Below are 24,562 nucleotides of genomic sequence, written 5' to 3' on the forward strand. Positions count from 1 at the left end.
TGAAAGCAATCACCTAAAAATTGCAGTTGTGACCAAGGGCTCTGGCCTCATTATGGTGGGTTCTCTTGTGCTTCCACTTGATAGAGGTGCCTGTATACTGTCGTGGAAAAAACACGCTGTAGAATTTGGAATCAGATCAGGTAGAAACTTTATTTCGATAGCTATCGGAGAGAGACCGTTAAAGGAAAGATTCTCCCTGGCTCTCTGCCTTACAACAAGGGCAATTAACCTTTTATAGATTCAAGACAAAGGGTTTCCTAAACTAGCTTTTCCCACCTTGGAGCTATCTGTTTTGTGTCCTTCAAGACAGCTTTAATGGTCATCTTCCTCTTATCTAAGGAATTCCTCTCTCTCCCCCCGTGAGGCCTCAGCCATTCTTTGCTTCCACAATATGTTTGTACATAAATGACTATAAATATAAAAACAAATTATTCATATTATTGTAAATGTATGTAACAGACACCCATGCTCACCCATGTAAAGTTTTTCACATTAAAGGAGTATACATTGTTGACAAAGTTTGTAACTGGTTTTGAAAATAGTACTTGTTGCTAAGTTAAGGTTCTACATGAAGGGGAAATTCATGTGCGTGCAGCAAGGGGGCACTAGGCTGCCCACATGGCAAGAGGGGATAAGGAAGGGGGGCAGCCCTCAGATCCACACCCCATGTTGCATGAGGCTCCCAGCTGCCCAGAAGTTGGACAGCCCTGTTTTAGACAACAGATGTAAGTGCACGTGCATACCATTTGCATTGCTGAAACCAAAGCACTACGCTTGTACAGGAGCTTAATGAAAATGCCTGCTCACTTCTTCGTAGATTTATGCTATGTGTTAATAGAGTATAATCTAAAAATCCAACTCTTCAGGGATAGCTTGAGAAAGATCTCATTTGCATAGTTACTGCATTTTTTAAATTTAATTGTAATTCTGTATAAGTAATTGTTTGTAAGGAAGGAGCTTAAGTCAATGCAAGGTTGCAGTAGAACTGGTGGTGGTGGGGAGGACCTAAGCAACATCTGATTGTTCTAGAAGCGCTTATGTACAGGAGTCATGTTTGCAAGCCAGCAGAGCTCCTAAATCTTTGTTTTCCTTTTTGACCTCTAGTTAAGGTTTATGCATTCAACCTTCTCTATTGTGCAGATGCATTGGGACAATTTTTAATCATACAAAGTAACTTAAAGAATTAAATGCATCTTAACTTAGTAGTGCTTCTCTGGTAATTTGCATTTATGTATCCTGCACAATTTGTCCAACAACCTGTATACTATAAGTACATAGTCCTTGAACCAAGGGTGGGCAATTATTTAGCCCCAAGGGCCACATAAGGAGTTTTGATGAGCTGTTGCAGGCTGGGCCCACACTACCCACCACTGCAAAAACTTACCAAAACTCCCTTTGGGGCTTTGGACAGGCAGGGAGCTGTGTTCAGGAGCAGCTTAGGCAGTCAAGGCCAATCCACTTCCTGCACACCCTGTCCTGCTCCCCTCACGTCCGGCAGGAGCCACCCACCTGGAGCAGTGTAGCAGGGGCAGGAACAGGAGGAGGAGCCACTGCTGCAGGTGAGAGGAGCAGAGCAGTACCCAGCTGGCTGCAGCCACACCAGGAACAGCCCCTCCAGAAGCTGTGCACATTGGCTGGGACCTGGGCCCACAGGGCTGTTCTGTTCCCCTAGCCTCCAGTGGTGGCTCCTCCTTCTGCTACCCCTGGTGTGCTGCTCTGGGTGGGTGGGAAGGAAGTTTCAGCCAGGCGGTGCCTGCCCCAGCACATGGGAGTCCAACTCTAGCTCCCGGCCTCCTTCCACCCGCTCCACCTGCCCGTAGGTAGCTGCTCATTGTGCTGGGCAGGCAGAGCAGGTGGAAGGCAGCTGAGAGCTAGAGCTAGAGCCAGAGCCACGCATGCTGAGGCAGGAGCTGCCTGGCTGAAGGGGGGTGTGTGTGTGTGTGTGTGTGTGTGTGTGTGTGTGTGTGTGTGTGTGTGTGTGTGTGTGTGTGTGTGTGTGTCGCTTGGAGTGGAGAGGCAGGAACAGGATGAGGAGCACCTGCTGGAGGCAAGGGGAATAGAACAGCCCCACTAGCCTGGGCCCCAGCCAGCATGCATAGCTTCCAGTGGGGTTGTTTCCAGTGCAGCTGGCTGGGTTCTGCTGTACTCCCCTCGCCTCCAGCAATGGCTCCTCCTCCCACTTCTCCTGCCCCTGCTGCACCTCCCAGGCAGGCAAGTGGGGAGGCAGCTTCAGCTGGGTGGCTTCTGTTGGAGGTGAGGAAAGCAGAGCAGCCCCAGGAACAGCCTTGCCAGAAGCTGTACACACTGATCGGGGCCCGGGCTGGCAGGAGCATGCCAGGTGCTGCAGCGGTAGCCACAGGCCAGATCAAGTCAGTTGGTAGGCTGTATTTTTCCACACCTGCCTTAAGCACTATAGGGGTAGCAGCTGCACTGAGTACTAGTGAGAAACTGATGGTCTATATTAGGTTCTTTAGCTCATAAATTGGTGCTAAAAAGAAAGTGTACTTTATAGGGCTGTTAACTCCTTGTCTGTGAAAGATGTATTTGGATTACTAAATTTTATACAATTTTTTGAGCAGATTCCTAACTTTCACTGGCATTATGGCACAGGGGAAGCACACAACAATTAAAAGAATATGCAGGAGTTGCATGTGTAACTAAGCGAATAGGAAAATGTGTTAATTCTTGTCAGAATCAATAAGTCATGGTCTAAATAAAATTTTGTCATATATACAGGGGGTGTTAAGCCTAATTCGGTAGAGTCATTTCAGTCAGCCTGTGGGGCTCCCAGAGGGACCAGGAATTTGGGGGCAGGACTAGGAAGGGTGGGGGAGTTGCCACCAAGTTCCCAGCTTCAGAACCCTAATGGGCTCATGTTGACGGCAGGAGGTGGAGGGTCAACCAATAGTTGTATGCATTTTCCCCCCTCCCCCATCATCATCACCACCACTGCTCACCCATCTACTCTTGGGCACATCCACCTGTGCATTAATGTGCTTTAGTTAATGCTTATTAAATCTAGTACCCTTGAGTGCCTATACACATGTGGCGAAGCTGCTCCAATGCATGGTAGTTACTGCACTCCAACAAACTCCAGTGTCTCATGTATCAGCGTCCCCACACTGAAAAAATGGTGGCAGGAGTGCTTTAACTAAAGCTTGTTTGAGCTTTAGTTAAAGCACTCCTGCTGCCATTTTTCAGTGTGACTCTTGGAACTGCTCTAATTAAAGCGCACACACCCCCCTCACATACACTCCCAGAGCACTTGTATAAATGCCCAAGGGGTGCATCTACATGTGCATTTTAATGTGCATTACAGTCACATAAAAACCATGCTTTTTACTTAATGCACATTAAAATAGGTTAATGCACATTTAGCATCACTTAAAAAGCATACACTTTAGTTAATGCACATTAAGACAAGCTAATTTTCCTGCACGTTTTCCTAGTATCTCAGAATGGACTGAGTCCAGTTCTGGCCTGAGAGGCTCATTGCAGGCTAGATCTGGCCTACAAAAAGCCCTGTGGTCTGGATCTGGTCTGAGGTTGCAGGTGATTTTGATACCCCCGATATACATACGTTGAAACAGTTATGATAATGCAGTTAAAAATCAGAAAATGCTAAAAAATACAGACTATTTTCTCAACCTAATTTTTTATGTGCGAGTGTGTATTAAGTTCCTATTTCAGTAAGATAGAGTTTTCCTGAATGTGTTATCGCGCATTGCTGTGGTGGAAATGTAAAAATACAGAATGTAGTGGATGTGTCATTGGCATGAGGAGGAAGAGGATTAATTTCCATGACTGTAGTGTGTAGAAGCCCTAATCGTGGATGAGGATTCCACTGTGCGTGACACTATACATGCACAGAGCAAAAGCGATCTCTGCTCCCCCCCCCCAAAAAAAAAAAAAAAAACAATTTATAATCCAAGTGTAAGACAGGGCAACAGATGGACATAAGACGACAAGGGAATACTGTTCTTTGTTAAAAATCAAAGCAGTTTATTTCTCTGCTAACAGCAATAGATCACAAAGAGCAATTTTAGCTTTAAAGGTCCTTGCATCTGAAACATTCTAATGTTTGGTTTGAATTAACTTGTTTGTATTTTCACTTGTGAATTAGCAATACCCTCATGACTAGAATCTGAAGGTTGTTTATGGTAAAGGGCATTAATCTATACCATAAGTAGCCTGGAGGAACAAACCAAATGATATTCAGATTGGATAAAAGGTTATTTTGTTTTAAACTGGCTCTGACTCGGAGTGTAACTGCTGCATTGTATAAATATTAACTTTCCAAAGTGGGCCATGTTTTGTGCTGAGTTGGAGCCATTAAGTATATTGATTTAGGACTGTATGCTGATCTTTGAGCTGTTATCCCAGGTATGAATTGCTAGCTAGGTAGTTGGCTGACATCTTGTTTAATTCTTTTAATTCACTTTGTTTGACTTCTTCTCCCCTCCCTCCCCCTAACAAGTTAGCTGGAACCCCTATGCCATGCACTTGCTTAATAGTGCTCTGCTTACAGTTACAAGGTTTTGAAACCATGCATCTCAAACCAGAAGATTAGTGCCATTACTTTTATTACAAGGCAAAAGAACTAGAAGTATTTAGAATTAGCCAAGTAAAGGGCAATGCTAAAACCTTTGTCCTAAGCAATGGGTTTTCTGCTTCCTCCTTATCCCTTGGAGTTTTAGAGCTGTTTAATAGGCTGAGGTGAACTTCATTAGACTAGTTTTTTTTCCAAAAGTGACACTGATGCTTACTTAATACAGATTCAGTGTTACTATGTGTTTGCCAACCCAAAATATACTGCATCTTGGAACATTCACTATTTTTAGAACACTTTATTCCAATATGCATTAAAACTGATGCTAAACATGTCAACCAAGTAGACAGGTATGCTGAACTGATCAAATCATTTCCAATACTTATCTTGAGTCATGAACAGGTTTTCAGGTTTCATTGTGAACTGATGCTGCCATTTTTACTTGTTTTGCTCTTCAGGGGTCTGGAAATGCTCTTAAATCTCCTTTTGCTTGTGCTCTACTCTTCCTACCCCCCCACCCCCCCCCCCAAAAAAAATCCAATTAAGTATTAGACTAGTCATTCCAAGGTTTCTCTCTTCTAGTCAATCTCCATCGATCTATTTTTTTTAGTTCCTAGGCATTATGAACTAGGAGTACACAAAATGAAAATGGAGAAGTTCCAGATGCAGGAGCTATTTTCTCTAAAGCTCTTTCCAAGGTTGGTATGACCAGGACAGGCTGAGAAAAGTCATATATTTGATCTACAATGGCCCTTAATGCTTGTCTCTCCTAAAAATGTCTTGAGTGAATACATCTGTCAGTAGGCCTGTGCGAAGCGGCTAATATTCGCTTTGGATTCGGATTTGGCCGATTAGAGGGACAGTGATTCAATTCAGTGATTCAAATCACTGTCCCAAAACAATTCAGCCGCTGCCGAATCTCCAAATCTGACAGACACCAGCTCCCGCACCCCATCCTAAACAATTGTATTTCAGGCACTTAAACGCAAAAATTAGACCCAGCGCTGTGGCCTCTTGTCTAATTTGTCATGACTGTATTAATTCAGAGATTGTATTAATAGTTACTTTATTTGTTCTGGTTAATAGTTATTTTGGAGCTATTCAGAAATTACTGCATATCTTTCTTTTGACAGCAGTTTCCTGTATCTGCCTTTTTATTTGTTTTATAATTCTAGGATTTTTATAGGGCAAGTTTCTCAAAGTATTTTTAGAAAACAGTTTTCTCCAACCTTTTGGAGCCTGTCATAGCTCAAATAAAAGGAGGGTTATTTAAAAACTGAAGGCAGAAAGGATGAAGAAGGCTTTTATGATGACCTTTAAAGTGTGATTAAACACGTAAGGGTTAATTTTGTGGTATATAAAACATTATTTATTATCCTCTCTACTGGGTGGGGGCTGCTGTCATTAATTTGAAGACTGCGTACCCCAGTATGTTAATGACTGCTCTTATGTGTATTTGGAAAGCACCTTGTTCTGTATGGGTGCTATAGCAATCAAGTTCATCATTGAATTTTCAAAGCATTTTACATACAAAAATTCAGTGTCAATCCTCTTATTAAACCAGAATTGTATGTGTGTCTCTTATGTGCTATTTCTAGCATGTATTCCACAATATCAGTGGAAAACTGCAGCTTCTGATATTAGGTTTGGGATGCTGGACTTTATCCAGGAATTCCTGGATATCGTTCTATGGCATATGTTATGCGGGAGATTAGATGATCATAATAGTCCGTCATGGCCTTAAGTGCTATGAATCTAGGATTTACTTACTTTGTCCAGCTTTCTTGTAGGTTTTTAGTAGATAACATAATCTAATAGCTCCCTCTTTTGGGTGGCTATCGGTAGTACAGCTTTCACAGTTCTCACCATCTTTTCATTTAGGTCGCACTGGAAGATACACATTGATAGAAAAATGGAGAGACACAGAGAGGCACCTGGCACCTCATGAAAATCCAATAATTTCACTGAACAAATGGGGACAGTATGCAAATGATGTTCAGTTAATATTACGTCGCACAGGACCATCTCTCAGTGAGAGGCCAACTTCAGACAGTGTTGCTCGAATCCCAGAAAGAACTTTGTATCGGCAAAGCTTACCTCCATTAGCCAAGCTAAGACCTCAGAATGACAAATTGATAAAAAGAAGAGAGCCCAAAAGGAAATCTTTGACCTTCACAGGGGGTGCAAAAGGATTAATGGACATTTTTGGCAAAGGTAAAGAATCTGATTTCAAGCAAAAGGTGCTCAACAATTGTAAGACAACAGCAGATGAGTTGAAGAAACTGATACACCTCCAGACTGAGAAACTTCAATCCGTTGAGAAACAGTTGGAGTCAAATGAGGCTGAAATTCACTACTGGGAGCAGAAGTATAATTCCAGCCTGGAAGAGGAAATTATCAAGCTCGAGCAGAAGATCAAAAGGAATGAAGTGGAGATTGAAGAGGAGGAATTCTGGGAAAATGAACTGCAGATTGAGCAAGAAAATGAAAAGCAGCTGAAGGAACAACTCCAGGAGATCAAGAAAAGGATTCTGGAGTGTGAGATTAAGTTAAAGGACTGCATGGCTCAAATTCACAACATGGAAAGTGGCCTCGAGGCAGAGAAGTTGCACCGAGAAGTTCAGGAGTCCCAAGTGAATGAAGAAGAGGTCAAAGAAAAAATTGAAAAGGTGAAAGGTGAAATTGACATTCAGGGCCAACAAAGTCTAAGGTTGGAAAATGGCATTAAAGCTGTGGAAAGGTCATTGGGCCAAGCCACCAAACGATTTCAGGTAAGACTGCATGGGAAAAGTCAAGATCTTTTTAAGTTTTGTTTAGTCAAACAGCTGATAATTCATTTTGCTTACAGAAAATTCAGCCCATGTAAGATAGTCAAAAACAGAACATTTTCCATGATGCTGAAAAAAGGACAATATTATCCCTTCTCCCTTCCTTCCCCTTCATTTCCTATTCCAATGTGCGTGTGTTCCTCTCTGCCACATACCTTTAAAAAATGGCCTTTTGTCTATGTTGATGCATTAAAGTGTTAACACCAAGAAGGACTAGATGGTATGAGCAATTATTCAGAATAAGACATAGACTGTTTTATGACATGGGCTAGTTCAGCAAGCGTCTCCAAAAGTGATCTTAGGCCCAGGTTCTCCAGGGTGCTAATGCAGCCAACTTTCATTTAAAGCAATGAAACTTCAAACCTAATTTCCTGGCATATGTTCATTTAAAGGCACTGTGAGAATTTATCCCCAATTCCAAGAATTGCGCCTCCACATATGCATGGTGGCAGGGTAGGGGATCAGGATTTTGGAATTGGGAATCTGATCCAAATCATTCCCTTTCTGCTTACTAGTGCAGGGGGAGTCTGGGATCAGATCCTGGGCTTCCCCTTGCACTGGGAAGTTGAAAGCAGGATGCCCACAGATTCAGGGCCAGGGTATGCAATCAGTTGATTGTCAGCCTCCCCTACATGTTTATTTTAAAGCCATAAATCAGCCTTAGTGTTATGCATTCTTTTAGAACATTTTTACAGTTGGTTTGCCACTCTATGGCACCGTAAATTGGGTGCACATATGGCACCCTTGTCATTTATGCCAGAATCAACATGTTAATTTCAGTATAAATGTAGCATGCAAGAAGGGGGCCTTAGGTGATGCAGTACCTTTTAAAGATCTGGGTCTTAGATCCTAGTGGATCCAAGCCTACACTGTCAAGATGACTACCAAATTTAGTACATGTTGGCAGAGGCTTGGACTCTCATCTTATTCTAAAGAACACCTTTAAAGTCAGAGTTTGAAGGCACATGGAGGTAGCAAAGAAGGGGATGGGGGAAGGGGAGACAGGACTTGAATTACCCCTATGCTTAGGGTGACCATATCTCCCAGATTGTCTGGGATAGCCTCCAAAATCCGGGACTGTCTCAGCATCCCAACTGTTGGAGAAAACTGAAGCAGAAGTCCTAAATTGGTGTGAACCCAGATGCACATGCCCAGCTTCTGACTCAGGAGCCAGGCATGTGTGGGTGGGTCCACGGCAATCCAGGACTTCTGCTTCAGTTTTTTTAAGGGAGTCCAGCCAGTGGGCTGCTCCTTGGTTCATACTCTGCTGGGCTGCGAGGGGAGTCACTCAGTAGTCAAGGTGCAGAGGAGCCGCAGGATAGTGTGTGTGTGTGTGTGTGTGTGTGTGTGTGTGTGTGTGTGTGCACGCACGCATCCATGCTGCCCTGCCCAGCCCTGCTTCTGGGAGCCATAGGGTGTGGGGGAGGAAGGGGAGGATGCACATGCTAGCTCCCCCTCAGCGCAGATTTCCCTTAAATTATTATGGTCGCCCTACCTGTGCTACAGTGTCTCTTTTTTTTGAGATTATGCTGGATGGTCAGGATAGAGTTTAAATGTGTGTGTGGCGGAAGGGGGAGATTTAGCTCCAAAATTAGTATCAGAATATATTTGAGAGCTGAAGTGATGAGTGGCGTGGTTTCAAAACAGCTCTTTGGAGTTCTTCCTTTGACCTATCTGAGTTCAAGATTGTTTTCTATTTTCCTCAAGTATTTATAGAACACAGATCACTAGAGAATCTATCATTGCTTTTTATTCCCTGAAAAAGTTAATAATACCACTTGGAACTAAACAGAGAATTAAAGAATGCTGGTACATGTGACAGTCTGGGCACTTTAATTGGAGCAGATCTTAGAGCTGCGCTAATTAAAGTGACCCCTCCCCCACCCCAGAGCATGTGTATAATCACCCTGTGATAATGGAAACGGCTCAGGATTCTTCTGGTGAAAGGTCCCTGTGTCATATTAAATTAAGCTGTGTTTGTCAAGTTAAACTTTAAACATGTTTTGTTTTAGATGGCAACCCCAAACATATATGTCCATGCATCCATTCAGGCTTCCAGTGATTTTATAAAATGATTTTAAGTTGCTGTGAAGCCATACAAACCACCACCCCCCCCCACCCCCAACTACAGAATGGACATGGACAAATTGGAAAGAGTCCAGCAGAGGACAACAAAAAATGATTAGGGGGCTGGGATACATGACTTCTGAGGAGAGGCTGAGGGAATTGAGCCTATTTAGCCTGGAGAAAAGACTGAGAGGGGATTTAATAGCAGCCTTCATCTCCCTGAAGGGTGGTTCCGAAGAGGATGGAGCTAGACTGTTCTCAGTGGTGGCGATGACAGAACAAAGAGCAATGGTCTCCAGTTGCAGCAAGGGAAGTATAGGTTAGATATTAGGAAAAACTTTCTCACAGGGAGAGTAGTAAAGCACTGGAACAAGTTACCTAGAGAAGCTGTAGACTCTCCATCCTTGGAGGTTTTTAAGACCAGGCTAGATAAAGCCTTGGCTGGGATGATCTAGTTGGGGATGGCTGTGCTTTGAGCATGGAGTTGGACTAGATGAACTCCTGATCTTCTAAACCTAATTTTCTATGGTTCTATGATTTTATGGGTATGTAGTTTTTTTACAATTGCTGGCAACACCTACTAAGGCTAATTCTGAGTTCAAACTCCCATTATTACTCCATTTTACATGTAATGAGCTCCACCTTTCTCATATGCATTCCTATTAAGCTACAGCTTTTTCCATGTTGCTCTCAACCCAAAACTAACTTGTTTTCTGATAAGCTAAAGGCATATCAGTTCAGCTCTGTTTCAATTATGCAAATAGAAGGATACAGGAAGGTGGGGGAGTGAGTTTCACATGTGCTTGGAATCGATAGTTTTATAAGCATTTCAGTTTTAAACTAGACATTTTAAATATGTCTTGTTTTTATAGTCCTTGCTGAGTAAGGAGAGGCAGGAAAATTTGGTTCAGTAATTTTTAAGGTTATGAATATATAAAGTCAGCATTTTCTTGAGGCATTTGAGAATTACCAAATTATGTTTTTTCCTGTGTATTATAAGGACACCTTCAGTTAAAGATGTTCTCTGATTTAGCAATATTTTTTTTCTCTTTTCGTTTTTACTTTTAGAAAGGAAAAAGATTTTTAAATACCAGAATAACCCCTTGAACAGTAATAAAAGATTATGTGCAAATTTTCAAGCTAATATTTTTACAAGGTTGCAGATGAATCAGGAGCTTAGGTCAGTGGGACATATACACTTAAAGTTTTTACCCTACAGCATTTGAACTGAGGAATTTTCAAAAGCAAAGGTCATTTTATAATGCAAGTGTTGTAACTTGCACCTTTTTTTAAGGTCTTCTAATCCTGCTTGAGTTAAATAAAAGCTGCAGTGTATATTACTCTTCAGTCTGCTCTGTGAAACATTTGCATGTAGAGGTAAAACTACAGTAATATATTTTTTTTAATTTGGGAACTTCCTAACTTCTGAATCTGATGCTCTGTTCATAGTAGCTGGGATAAAACAGATTATGAGCAGTTCTAGCAAAAATCTGGGGCTTTTTCCCCTTAAAACCAGTAGAATTTCTGGGTGGGTTCTTTCCCTGTATTTCCATCGTAATTCTTTGGCAGTTCGTTTCAAAAGAACAGAATGTGATTCTAGGGCAATTTGTTCTGTCAAGCTGCATTATATATACTTATGGAGCATCTCTGGTACACAAGCTGCAGAGCCAGAATAGTTGGAATTTAAATGGGCTTTGTGCCCGCTTCAGATTTGATTGAGGCTAAGTTCAGACTTCCTCTGGTGCTTTGTGTTTATAATCATTGGCTTAGAGCTCAATCATGGTTTTGCCACAAGCCCCAACCAAGGGTCCATGCCTTGATATACTGTCTGTAGGAGAACATGAAGTAGGTTATAGCTTTGCGTCACAGGTGGCCTTCTGGATCACCCTTTCCTACCAGAGGAAAGATCCTGTACAAGGTATCTCTGCCAAAGAATGCACCATTGTAGTTGGCATATATTAAAGGGGACACATTGGCTATGCTCACTCCCATTGTCTTGCCAAGTAGATGAATTTAATATTACTCTATTTCTGTCCACTAAGCAAAAGTGAAGTCACAGCCCTGCTACCCATAATCTGGATAGCCAGCATCAGCAAAAACTAATGGGGTCTCCTTGTGTGGCCATCCCTGTAGGCTCCATCCTGCCCCTTGAATAATAGTATGAGGGATAACTTTATCCATCACCTTAACAAAGTGGGTGCGAGAGGACTTTATTTAAGGAAATGAACCTCTAGATTCTGCAGGCCACAGCAAAATGCACAGAGGACCTGTAGGAGACCCTAATTTTTTGTCCATTTTTGTACTGCTGTTGTGGCCAGAGGCCCAGCCAAGATTTGGCCCTTATTTATGCTAAACACCATGTACTTCTCTGATGAAAGTGAGGCCTAGAAGAGTTCAACAACAATACAGAGGTTGGGAGAAAAGAGAGTATAATCCCTAGTTTACACTGGGAAACTGAGGTACAGAGAGATTCAGTTATTTGTTCAAATTTATACAGGAAGTCTGTGGCAGAGCCAAGATTTTGGATCCAGGTGTTTAAAGACCCAGTGCCTTAAACACAAGAAAACTAGCTTCTGACGTTATCAGAATCACATTTTGTTTATGCTTGCATCTTTTTTGTACCAGTCTTCTGCTCGGGTGACCTGAGAAGCATCTGACAGAGAACAAGCAAGCAATGTAAAGAGCTGCTAATGACTGACAAGTAATACTCAACATCATTTTACCTTCTTCAGGCTATGAAGCAAGTGAGCTTTCAGCTCTTTCACAGGAACAATAGCTTAACAATGAGTTAGTTACCTGTCAAAGTAGGAGGAAAGGTTACTTGCTGCAGGCACACAGATGAGTAGAATTTTAGAAGTATGTTTCAAACTATGTCAGAATGGACTCTCTTCCCTCTTCCTCTGCTCAGGACCGAGAGCAAGAACTGGAACAGCTAACAAAGGAGCTGCGACAAGTAAATCTCCAGCAGTTTATCCAGCAAACAGGAACAAAGGTCACAGTGCTTCCTGCAGACCCTATCGAAATAGAGGCTTCACATGTAGAGCTTGAAAGAGGTATGACTTGGAAGTTTTCTAAGAAAAGCAACGTGCTTACCTGTTCCTTTTACTCTAAGGGTGCCTATATACATGTTCTCACATGTTCTGATTAGAACATGTTGGAGCAGACTGGATTAATTGAGTCTGCTGGAGTGTTCTAATTAGAATGCTCCAGCATCTTGTGTATTCAGTGTCCCACGTTTCAGAATGGTGGTAGGGCGCTTTAACTGAAGCTTGTCAGACAACCTTTAGTTAAAGCACACACCTCTGCGGCCTTTTTAAAATGTGGGATGCTGAACACATGAGACGCACCTAACAGCTGCTCTAATTAAAATGTCCCCTACGCCCACCCCAGAGAATGTGTATAGTACACCCTAGTGCAGTGTTTCTCAACCTTTTAAGTACCAACTACCCCCTAACTTCTGAAAATTTTAATAAGTACCCCAACACTCAATTTTCCAGGGGATTTTATATTTACAGACTAGTGTATGCCATATGTTGGAAGAAGGGCTGTGTATATAAGGCTGTGATATGACAGATATCTGATCTGGTGTGGGTAGGGTTGCCACCTTTTACATCGGGGTGCACAACTCAAGTATGTACCTGGGCTAGAGGTGATGGTGGCCAAAGATAGGAGGGCTGAACCAACCAAGGGTTGGCCAAAGCAAGGAGGGCTTTGTGTGGCATGCAGAATTATTACTGGGGAATTTAAAGCGCTGCACAATGCGTGGTGTATCAAATTTTTTGCTATAGTTTTGAGAGGAGGAAGGGGTGAGAGAGAGAGAGGAAAAGAGGGTGAGAGAGAGCGTGTTGAGGTACCCATGTACCCCCTGCCTGTATCTCGCGTACCCCCAGGGGTACGCGTACCACAGGTTGAGAAACTGCACTAAATATCAGGTGACAACTTCATATTTTTATTGTGCAACAGTATAAAGTGAAGTAGAGAGTATTGTGTATGTGTGCATACACACGCTTGTGAGCATATATATAGTTACCTCTTAAGCGAATGTGTACATACAAGTTAGCTTCTAATGGAACAGCCCCCAAAATAAGGAATTGTTTTCCTCTGGACATTCATTTTGCCTCATTCATTCCACTTTTCAGAAAATTCTTCTGAAATGCACCTTTTCCAAGGCCTTTCATTTCAGCTCCTGTGGAAGCCCTATTTACTAATGATAGCATGGTATTACTTTACAGAGGACAGGGAATTTGGTCTTTTGAGGATGCATTTTTCTAAGTCCCCATAGGTATGAGACGTATATTTTGCAACTTCTTTACATAGGTTGATTTAGCCAACTAAGGAAGCTAGATGTGCAACTTCCTTTAAAATGGATAGGAGCTGTGTACATAAATCTCAACTGTGGTAGTTGCATGTATGTATTTGCATGTGTAACTTTTTATTTGCACATGTAATTCTTGCCATAACCAAGCCCCATAATGGGCAAGGGGAAGAAGCATTTTCTATTAGAATTACTCTCCATTCTTGCACAAATCATACTACTTGTCTTTTTCTCTGCAGAGATGACATTTCAGTCTGGGTCCCTGAAGCGTCCTGGTTCATCAAGGCAGCTCCCCAGTAATCTTCGTATTCTGCAGAATCCTCTGTCATCTGGTTTTAACCCTGAGGGCATTTATGTATAACAGTAGATACCTCTTTTGGAGAGGACCTACAAAGGTATCCTGGGCATAATTTTTTTTATTTCACCGATGATGAATGGAAGAAGGTTTTCCTTTCTGTTGGGCCACCCCACATTGTTTTTTCATTCTACACACCACTTGGAGCCATACCCTTGTGCACTGATATGTTAAAGAACAAAGTAACCATGTTGATACACAGTTGATGACGGTGACATTTTTGTCCAACACCTATTGTGTAAAAGCTTTATTACTGCTACTTCAGAAGCATTTAGAAAAGTATTATTCTATGTATACGCATAAATAAAAACACTGACTGAGCAGAGTGAAGGAAACCACATATGCAATGGATATAAGGTTTAATTTATTCCGTTTAATCAATGGCTGTGTGAATGTTGACCTTTTAATATTTTTTTTTATTTTATTGCTTTTAACTCGTGACTGATTATGTAATGTTGTATTTCTCAGTTTGACAAATATATATATATATATTTTTTTTTTTTTTTTTCTTTTTGCTTGTGCAAGCATCCAGCATTTCATCACATATCAAGTCTCAACCACAGGAGTGTTGTGGAGGTGCTGTATCGCCAAGATGGTCTTTAACAACTGATTGTGTGTGCTGACATTGTGGATTATGATACATCCTGCCCTTTGCTATCTTTGAAGGCCAAACTGAGTTTGGAGGATTCATTTCCTATTGATTTCTGCTTTGAGGAATGGATAGTTCATTCAAAAGATTATGGAATTTATACCTGGCTTGATATGAGTATATTCAGTGTCTGATTGAAGATGCACTAGCTAGACCATATTTTTTTATATAGAATGCCTATTTCAGATATTTTGCTATGTTGTACATGCCTTTTAAGAAACAAACAATGTAAGTAAGGAGTCTTCATCATATCTTACAAAAAGGGTTTATAAAATTTTCAGTGTTATTTTTACTCTTTTCTTCCCCCCCCCCCCCCCCAGCCATTACAAGGTTCTTGTTTTGATGTTGCTAAAAATAAAATCTGTAATTCAAAAAAATTCTCTCAAAGCATGATGATTGTATAGAATCCTGGTCCCATGGAAGTTGGCAGCACCAAAACTTCTACCAGCTTCACTGAAGTCAGGATTCCTCTCCAGATTCTTAACCGCCCCTCCCCTCCCCCCTTTTTCCCCACCAAGAACATCCTAGAACGTGTTTAGTCAGGTCAGTCAGTTACACAACACTTATTTCAGTATACATAATCTTACAGATGGAAGAATGAGGAAAGAAATTCACACATTTAAATAGTAAACTCCATTTATTTTTACAATGTTTTAAGTTCATCTAGCACACAACTAAAAATCTTAGTAGCTGTCAACAAAGGAGCTCTCCAGACTGTTTAAAGGTAAGTGCATTATAGGTATAACACTTCCAAATAATATACGGGTTGCAACATGAAGCTGTGGTCCTACACTCAGATTCATACAGCAGGTATCTGAGTTGTTACAGAATACCATTGGCTTAAATAGGAATCCCATCTGTACAACCTGGTGTCTACCAGATATTATAACGCCACCAGATATTGCCTTCTCATGTCACTGATGAATGAAATGCCAAGTTTGATTAACTAAATTCAAAATTCAGAAATTTGAAATTTCCCAAATTCAAATTAGAAACCCAATTTCTTTTGTCCAGACAATGCTAAATCCAATTCCTTATTTAAAAAAAGCTGTGTAGTCACACTGATAAAGTTTTATAGAACACAGTAAAGATGAAGAATTCTGAAGAATTACATGCAATTATTTTCCTTCCTGTTTTATTAATGGCACCATTTGTACTAGAAATGGTGCTGTACTAAGACTAACAGCAATTTCAAATCGCGTTGTGTCAATATAAAGGACCTTTCCGAATGGATTCAACTGAAAAATAAAATTCAGCACTCTGGACTCTTTACCTGTGAACAAACTGGAAAATATACTGCTCCAGCCTAAAGAATCTTTGTAACACTTGCAGGTTTTGATAACAGGTTATTATGATTCCATGTTCCACTTCTGTTTTATTCATAACTTTTCTTATATTAAAAAGAGAACTTATATATTAGTATAATACACACGTGATTCAAGGACTCTGGTTTTTTTTGTCCAAAGAACTTGAGCATATATGCCTTACTTCCTGGGCCCAATTTACAGGGAATAAAATAGCCCAGGGGAGGGATACTTAGTATTCTCTACTGTCCTTAAAAAGGACAGATTTGAGCAGAATCAGATTCAAGTTGTGTTACATGGCAAAGAGGCTATGTTACTTATTCACAAAGAAAAGTTTGATCTAAACCTTGACCTGAGATTAAGTATTTTTCTGGCAGAACAGTATCTATCCTCAAAATTTTCCATTGTACAGTAAGTGACTGACCTAGGTTCCTTTTGATTTCAGTGAGACCTTGAGCAGGTCTTACAGTAATAAGAGCCATTCTCTCCTCCCTCTCCTCCTTCCTTCCTCCTTCCCTCTGCCCCTCTGCTGCAGGGGAAAAGAGTTTTAAAACCCCCTTTTTTCCCCTCTATTCACGGCATTCATCAGTAAGCATTTGGAGTCTTTCCCCCTAAATGAATGTTTCAAATTTGGCATAGGTGGGTAACGATAGCTGTCAAGGAGTTGAACTGGCTTAGAAAAAAATGTCATTGCAACTAGTGGTTCCACTAGGCGTGGGCTGAAGAACATCAACAAGACAACCAGAGCAGCTTCAGCCAGCCAAGTGAAGAGAGAACTTGGGCCTCCAGACTTTTTGCTACCCAGGCAATAAAAGAGCATAAAAGCTGACAATCCACTTTTCTTGGCCATACTTTTAATGTGTTGAGCTTTTATGTAGTGAAAAAGTCTTTTAGTTTGTATGCCCTGTTTGTAGATGAGCTAAAAAACATCATGAATTGATTAATCAAGTAAAAACTTAAAATCTCAGCATCCAAAGGAAAGTTATCAACATGGAGACCTCACGTTTTATTATACATGTATATTTTTATCATGCTTTCATTTCCAGAAGCTTTTTTTCAAACCTGCTCAAGGGGCATTAGTAGAATGGAGAGCACACATATACTGATTTTTAAGAAGTTATATGCCAGCTACCATAATAAGCATGGATTTTTATTGTTATTAATTAATTTAGTACACAAGCATTATTTTCCTCTCAGTGCACAGGGGATTTATATGGCTGGCTCCTGTTATTCCTAATGGGAATTCATAGATTCATAGATGTTAGGGTCAGAAGGGACCTCAATAGATCATCGAGTCCGACCCCCTGCATAGGCAGGAAAGAGTGCTGGGTCTAGATGACCCCAGCTAGATACTCATCTAACCTCCTCTTGAAGACCCCCAGGGTAGGGGAGAGCACCACCTCCCTTGGGAGCCCATTCCAGACCTTGGCCACTCGAACTGTGAAGAAGTTCTACCTAATGTCCAATCTAAATCTGCTCTCTGCTAGCTTGTGGCCATTATTTCTTGTAACCCCCGGGGGCACCTTGGTGAATAAATACTCACCAATTCCCTTCTGTGCCCCCCTGATGAACTTATAGGCAGCCACAAGGTTGCCTCTCAACCTTCTTAACTGTATAATATTCTCATCCAGGAGGAAACAGTCAATTATTCCCCTTCATGTTGTGTCACTTGTAATCGCAGGAGGGGAGATTAATGAAAGAATAGATGGAAACGGGTTTAAGGTAAAATTTTTCCAGGGTGACTTAGGCACTTAAGTCCCACTGCCTTTCAATAGGCATTTATACATGGGCTCTGGGAGTGGGGGGGAGGGAGAAGCACTTTAATCAGAGTGGCTCCAGGAGCTGCTCTAAAGCACCCAGAGCATCTCTCTCATTCGAGCTTTAGTTGAAGCGCCCCTGCTGCTATTTTTAAGCACAGGGACAATACACAAAATGCTGGAGTCTGCTGGAGCGTGGTAATTACCATACTCCAACAGACTTGATTAATCGAGCCTGCTCCAACGCGCTGGAATTACAGTGCGTTGGAACAGCCTTGCTGCTTATGTATAGATGTCCATTGCAACTTAAGCTCCTAAGTGCCCAAGTTATTTTTGACTGTTGAACTTAGACTTCAAAATTTTACCTATACTGTGAAAATGGAAAATAAGTCCCTTAAGGAGACAGTATATGCCATTACTATCACAAACATAAATAAGCTGTAAATATGCACTTTCTTTGTGAATAAGCGTAGAAAGGTCTGTAGAGGAATGAAAAGCTCTACTTGGGACTCTGACTGACTCCACCTTTCTAGTACACTAAATATTGCTTTACTGCAGTGAACTGGGATTATACGAGTATGAACAACAAATTGATCCTCTGATTTTTTTTATTTTTTTTTTCTGAATTATCTTGAAGTATATAAATTCCCAATGTGCATTACCTTGAGTGAATTGGGCCTTAATTAATAATAAATAACAAAACTGTATTTAGACTTTTTGGAAAAAACTCTGATAGGCTGTACTATATTAAAATAAGTGTCAAAGTGTTACTTTTATATTATGCCGTTTTTAGAACGTTGAAATGCATGTTTATTCTACTTGCTACAGTATTTTAATGTTTTGGATGAAGGCCATCAGCTGTATGGAGATGACAAAACAATCATTCTGACAATTTATTTATTCAGTATTGCTGCTTAAAGTTTTCAAAATAAAGCTTTCAATGTCAATGAGATGACTGATTGAAAGCTGCTAGCACTGTGTTCAGCTGCTTTGTTGTATGCTTACAGAAAACAAAATAAGTGCAAGTTCATAAATTAAACCGGCAGAGAATTAATGGCAATAATAGTGTGTGTATGTGTACATGCGCATATAGGTATCCAGTATTTGAATTTAAGCTCCAGTTCAGTAGTGCATTTAAACATAAGAGTAAAATACATCCAGTTTGTGCAATGTCCTGAAGCAGAACGTGACTACGCTCTGCCCAAGTGCTGTTCTGACTGGCTGAAGTCATTAAATGGACAGTTTATACAGGGCATGATCCGAAGCCTGTTAAATGCAATGCTGGATTGAGACCTAAAAAATAATTCCAGTTCCAAACAGTGGAATGAATTTGAGTGTGACCACTTGATGTGGTAGGGGGATGGAAATTTAAAGAATGTTCCAAGGGTAAACCTAACTTCTCTTTGGAAAAGGATCATCCAATAAAACTGTCCTACTCATTGTGTGAGCTCTGATTAGAGGATTTGAGCTTCTGAAGCTTTAACTGGGGGAAGCAATGTTCATTAACTGTGAAGACAAAACTGAACATTGTTGTGCTGCTTTGCTTAAATACAAGATGGTAATCTGTATTATATGTAATTAAACTTTTCTTTTGACTGTCATTTTTAATAGAAGCTATTTTTTGATTATACTCATGACCTGTTCTTCAGTACTTTGAAGAAAATAATGGATATCCTTCCATGCAATAAAATCTCCTGCTGAAAAATTGGGTTTGTCCAATCCATGATTTTCTGGAATGCATTGTATATCTCATGCTAATAGACTACAGTTGTCATAATTTTTTGTCTATTAAAGAATATCTACTATAAAAAGTGGCCAAGATATAATTATGTGTATTTATAGGTGTCTCCTGAAAAAACCACCAATGATGCAAAGCAACTCAATTAATCTAGGAGGGTTGTTACAGCATCTAAAGTGCCCCAATGGTTACAGCAGCCTCAGGACTGACTTGACTTGATTAAAATTTTCTGGAAGCCTTTTACACCTATAAATCTAAATTCTTTAACTCAGCACATCATACCCAGAGTAGCAAAAGACAGAAACTGAGAGCCAGGATTCTGCACATACCTGTTTAAAGGGAAAATTTTACCTACAGGGTGAACGGAAGAGACCAGACCACTGCTTTGGGCAGGGGCGCTTCATGGTGAGAGAAGGCAGATTGTGCGTGGCTATCAGACCTCCAAGCAAAAGGACTAGTGCCTGTAACCTGGAGACGGGTATGGGGGTGGGGGATGTCTAACTGCCCGTCAGGGCAGTGAGGAGCAAATATACCTAAACCAGTCATATTTTCCATTTTCTGTCATGGGTTTTCATAATCTGAAGACACATTTTAGTCTTAAATTAGGCAGAAAGCAGAGTAGAGTGGTCACTTTAGAGCAGTGCTTCCCAAACTTTACTCAGGATGACCCTATGTATGGCCCCATTTCCTCAGCATGGCCCTTCACTCCCAACTCACAGTCCCCATGACCCAGTCCATTGATGTTGTGACCCCATTTGAGGTCATACCCACAGTGTGGGAACTGCTCTTAGAGACTAACTGGTTCAAAGGCATGACCTTTTTGTAGGCAAGAACCCACTATGAAAATTTAGGTTTTCATGGTGGTATGCTGCTCTAATCTCAAGTTGTGTGAAAATTTCCGATTGTGCAAAGAAATGTCTATTAGTGTAGATCTTAACTTTTTTGGCCATTGCTCAGAGACTGCAACAGAGGCCTCCAGAGCCCCCCACAACCTTTCACCCTGCAGAGCTGTTTCACTCCTCAACAGCAGGCAAAATATTGGGCAGAGGATCAATGACTGCAAGAGAATGATGTGAAATATGACACTGCTGCACACTGGGGGTTGCAGTATCTAAGGAAAGCAGGCATATATATATCTTAAGATGCCCGACCTGGTTTCTAGGTAAGAAACTAGTCAGTAGCCATTTCAGCAAGTTGGAAGTAGCAATACTATTTGCTATAAAATTTGATTAACTTAAAATTGTGGGGTTTTTTGTGAAAAATGAAGAGCAGATCTGCATGCCAGGGCCTGAGTAGTATTTGTAACAAGCCAAGGTCTGTGTAAGAAACTTGGTCTAGGATTTCAATTAAGTTTTTGTATCCCTTTGCCAGTGCGTGCCTGCTGCTTCTATTTGGCATGGATATAAATGAGCTGTTGTAGCATATCTGAAAGGACAATCACAGCCAGCAGTTCACAAGCTTCACTGCCACTCACACAATCAGGACCTATGCAAACAGGACACTTCAGAGGGACTGTTCTATTGGTGTTGCTGTCAGGTTGGTAATTTCAAGAGCTCCTTTGTGTTCCCTGCTTAAAAATTAGGTCCTCATGCATCTCTTTCCTGCAGGAGCTCACAGGTTCTAGAGAAGACCAATGGCTCTAATACTACTTTGGCATGCTTTTCAGACCCCTGACTGGATTTTTGGCTGAGTCCTGCTGATTCATATTATCTTCTGGTTATTAATGCAATCTCTAACTTGTCACCACCTGCAGAAGTGGAGACTGCATTAGCCTGGGCATGATGTTCCCCAACTTTCCCTTCAAGTAGATTTTCAAAGGCATTTGCTGGTAAGTGGTGGTATCCTATAAGGAAACAAGAGTACACTAGAGCCAGTTAAAAGGCCCTGGACTGCTTCCCAAACCCCAAAGATCTGCAAATTCTGATCAGTGAATCCTCTCAAGAAGCAAATTTCTTCAGCATTTTTTCATGCCCACTCCCTCATGTTCTCCCTTCCCTTCTCTAGGACTCTCTTCTATGGTATGTGGTCCTGGAGGTAGCGATGTGGCATTCTCGTGCTATTAACTTTTGCCTACGAAGGCCTAGATACTGTTACAGTCTTTTTCCAAAAACAGCCTTGGTCCCGCTGACATCATTTTCATTACAATCGCTGCTAAAAACCTGTGAGTCTGACTGTCACAGCTAGCAAGAAGGAACACGCCAGTATCCAGGGTCACACTCACCTTTGTTCTTCCTTTAACAGTCATCAAGTTAGAAGAACATTTACAAAGAATCAAATGACAAGCAAAATGGGCCAACTTCATATTAGCATGCTAAATTCAGCATTACACCTAATCCAAGCAGACTGACCTGCTAGTGCCTCCTGTAGGAGAGCCGTATTTGTTTTGTTTTGTACTACATACAGCTTTCGCTTTTTTCCCCCCCCTGCATCTACCATGTTTAGCTGAATCCAAGATGACTTGGAATTTAAGACAACTCTCCAATAATCAGGTCTATACACAGAAAATGTATAAATTAGTTTGAATTTTCTAAGTATAGAATCTGATTATTGGTGGGTAATCTTAAATTCATCCCCCCCCCCCCCCGCCCGCAAAGTAGCAGTGGGAAGCAAGGGGACAGACTCCTACCCATTAGCCCCCTGATTTTGCCCCCTTCCACCCATGCCTGTGCCTGCCACCTGTCCTCCTGCCACTTGTTCCCCCTCCAGTGCCTGCGCCCTCTGCCTCACCATGCCTGTGCCTGCCTCCCCTGTCCTTTGTCTCCCCCATACCTATGCCTGCTTTTCTGCTTTCTGTCCCTTTGCACCCCCTCCTCTCCCCACACCTTCTGGGTGGTTCTGGCTTTGGCTGTGGGGCAGTCAGCAGTGATGGTGAGCCTGGCCCATCCAGGGCGAAACTGCAGGAAAAGATACAGCATTTCAAAATATATAACAGGCCTTTTTCCCCTCTCTTGGTTGGCTTTGTATCCATGTTTCATATGGATATGATGTCACCAGGAAATCAGGTCAGCTTTGTGCCTTGGTTTCCATCCTCAATACAAAAAAGAAAAGTGTCTGCCTCTCTTGTAAAGCACTTTGAGATCTAGAGAAAGGAAAGCGTTAGATGAGACATAAGAATTATGTATTGGAGGGACATGTATACAAATGTGGCCTTTCTCAATAAGCAAGAGTTTCAAGAAAGTATTAGGAAAAGTCCCAGTTGGGCTTGTAAGAAGAGACAGACATAGTCTGTGTTAGTCTGAAGTCAAGTAGAAGGCAAGGTAGATTTGCACCTTATAGACTAACCAAAGTAAATGATTTCTGCAACTCTACCCTGCTTTCTACATGCAAAAAAATCCAAAAAAGCTTTTATATTCTATTCATTCCTTTCAAATTATTCTTCCCCCAAAATCCTCTTATTTGTTCTTGTTAGTCTGTCTTGATTCTTTCCCCCCACAAAAATAAACCTGTGTTTTCCCGACAGTGTGTCATCACTGTGCAGGAAAGCACAACATATATTACACACACACACACATTTTGCAGCACACCAAACATTATGAAGCATGCTGGAAAGGCAGGTGCCAGGTCTTCTGGCAGGGAAGGGAGAGGGGGCAGAGGGAGAGCTGCAAGTTCCCCCTGCCCCAACCAGATGCACCCTCTTTCCTGGCAGGGATGAAGCTTCTGCTGCTAGTGGAAGCAAGGAGGCGGTAGTGCCTGCACCTTCACCATCACCACTAACACCAGTAATCAGCAGCAGCATGACATTCTCCACCCCAATTTCAGTTCCCAGTGTGAATCTTCCAGTGCCAGAGGAGGACCTGGATCTGGAAGCAGAGGAGCTAATGGCCCTAGTGAAGAAAACTCTGGAGAAGGAGGGGGAATCTGATTTTGTGCTCCACACCACTCAAAGTTCCCCTAGAGGCAGGTCTCCTTTTCTGGAAGGCACTTCGGAGGAGGTTGTGGGGGCAGGTGGCTCAGCTTCTCCTGCTGTTGTGCCTCTGCCTGGTGAGGAGGGGGATAAGGCAGGATCCCCACCCTCAACCCAAAAGTGGGTGGGTAGTGTAGTGTGGGATCATTCTGAGGTGACAGATAATCCCAGGTATGCTACCTGCCAGCACTGCCAAAGGCAGATCAGCTGGGGCAACGTGGTGAAACACTTCGCCACCACGGCAATGCTGCTGCATCTCAGGAGGCAGCACCACTTGCCCTTGTTCCTCCTCAACCTGGCACTAGTGGGAGCATGCCCAAAAAAGAAGTCCCCCTATTTCTCCAAAGCCCCTGTCCCCAAGAAGCAGAGGCAGGCCACCCTGGACCAGTGGGGGAAAGGCGGGGACAAAGTGGGGCATGTTCCCAAGGCAAGAGAGGTCACCCACAGCACTGGGGAGATGCTTGCTGTCAATGGCCAGCCCTTCTCCTTTGTTGAATATCCAGGGTTCAGGCAGCTCATGGTGCTCATGGCCCCATTGTACAAAGTGCCTGCACGTAACACCTTTAGCAGGACGGTAGTGCCCTCCCTATATGAGGCATGCAGGGAGTACTTGAGGGAAAAGCTGTGGAAGGCAGGTCCACCAGTAGCCTTGCACTTCACCTCCAGCATCTGGAGCAGCTGGGGTGGAGATCATGCCTACCTCTCCTTCACAGGGCACTGGTGTGAGCAGTCAGGGCATCAGTGTGCTCTCCTTCAAGCCAAGGTGATGGATGAGTCCCACAGGGCAAGGGAGATCATGGTGGCCATGAACTGAATGGTGCAGGGGTGGCTTATTGGGTAGGGCAAGCTCACCCGCAGGTTCATGGTCACCGACAACAGAGCCAATATGGTCAAGGTGGTGCATGATCCCAACTTTGTTGGCATGCACTGTGCAGCACACAAATTCCACCTTGTAGTCAGGGATGCCTTGGACAGAGGAACCAGTGATGGTGCAGTCACTACCAGCCAGCTTATTTCAAAATGCAGGAAGGTGGCAGGCTACAGGGGAGCAAGATGCTGTGGGACAAACATCCAGAGCTAAGCATCCCTCATCACA

The 24,562-nt window shown here is 42.1% G+C and overlaps 1 protein-coding gene across 4 annotated transcripts in view; it reads left to right on the forward strand.

The window, feature by feature from the left end:
• Positions 1-19,532, forward strand: part of RASSF8 (Ras association domain family member 8) — a 196,826-nt gene extending 177,294 nt beyond the window's left edge. For 3 of the 4 annotated variants that reach the window (XM_059726607.1, XM_014607324.3, XM_059726609.1), the window contains exons 3-5: positions 6,431-7,320; positions 12,353-12,497; positions 13,999-19,532. In XM_059726607.1, coding sequence (XP_059582590.1) covers positions 6,431-7,320; positions 12,353-12,497; positions 13,999-14,120 — 1,157 coding nt within the window. In that variant the 3' untranslated portion in view covers positions 14,121-19,532. The remainder of the gene's footprint in view (positions 1-6,430; positions 7,321-12,352; positions 12,498-13,998) is intronic. The other variant, XM_059726608.1, reaches the window with a different exon arrangement.
• The last annotated feature ends 5,030 nt before the right edge of the window (positions 19,533-24,562 follow it).

This window comes from Alligator mississippiensis, chromosome 4 (genome assembly GCF_030867095.1).
Source record: "Alligator mississippiensis isolate rAllMis1 chromosome 4, rAllMis1, whole genome shotgun sequence".
NCBI classification, from domain to species: Eukaryota; Metazoa; Chordata; order Crocodylia; family Alligatoridae; genus Alligator; species Alligator mississippiensis.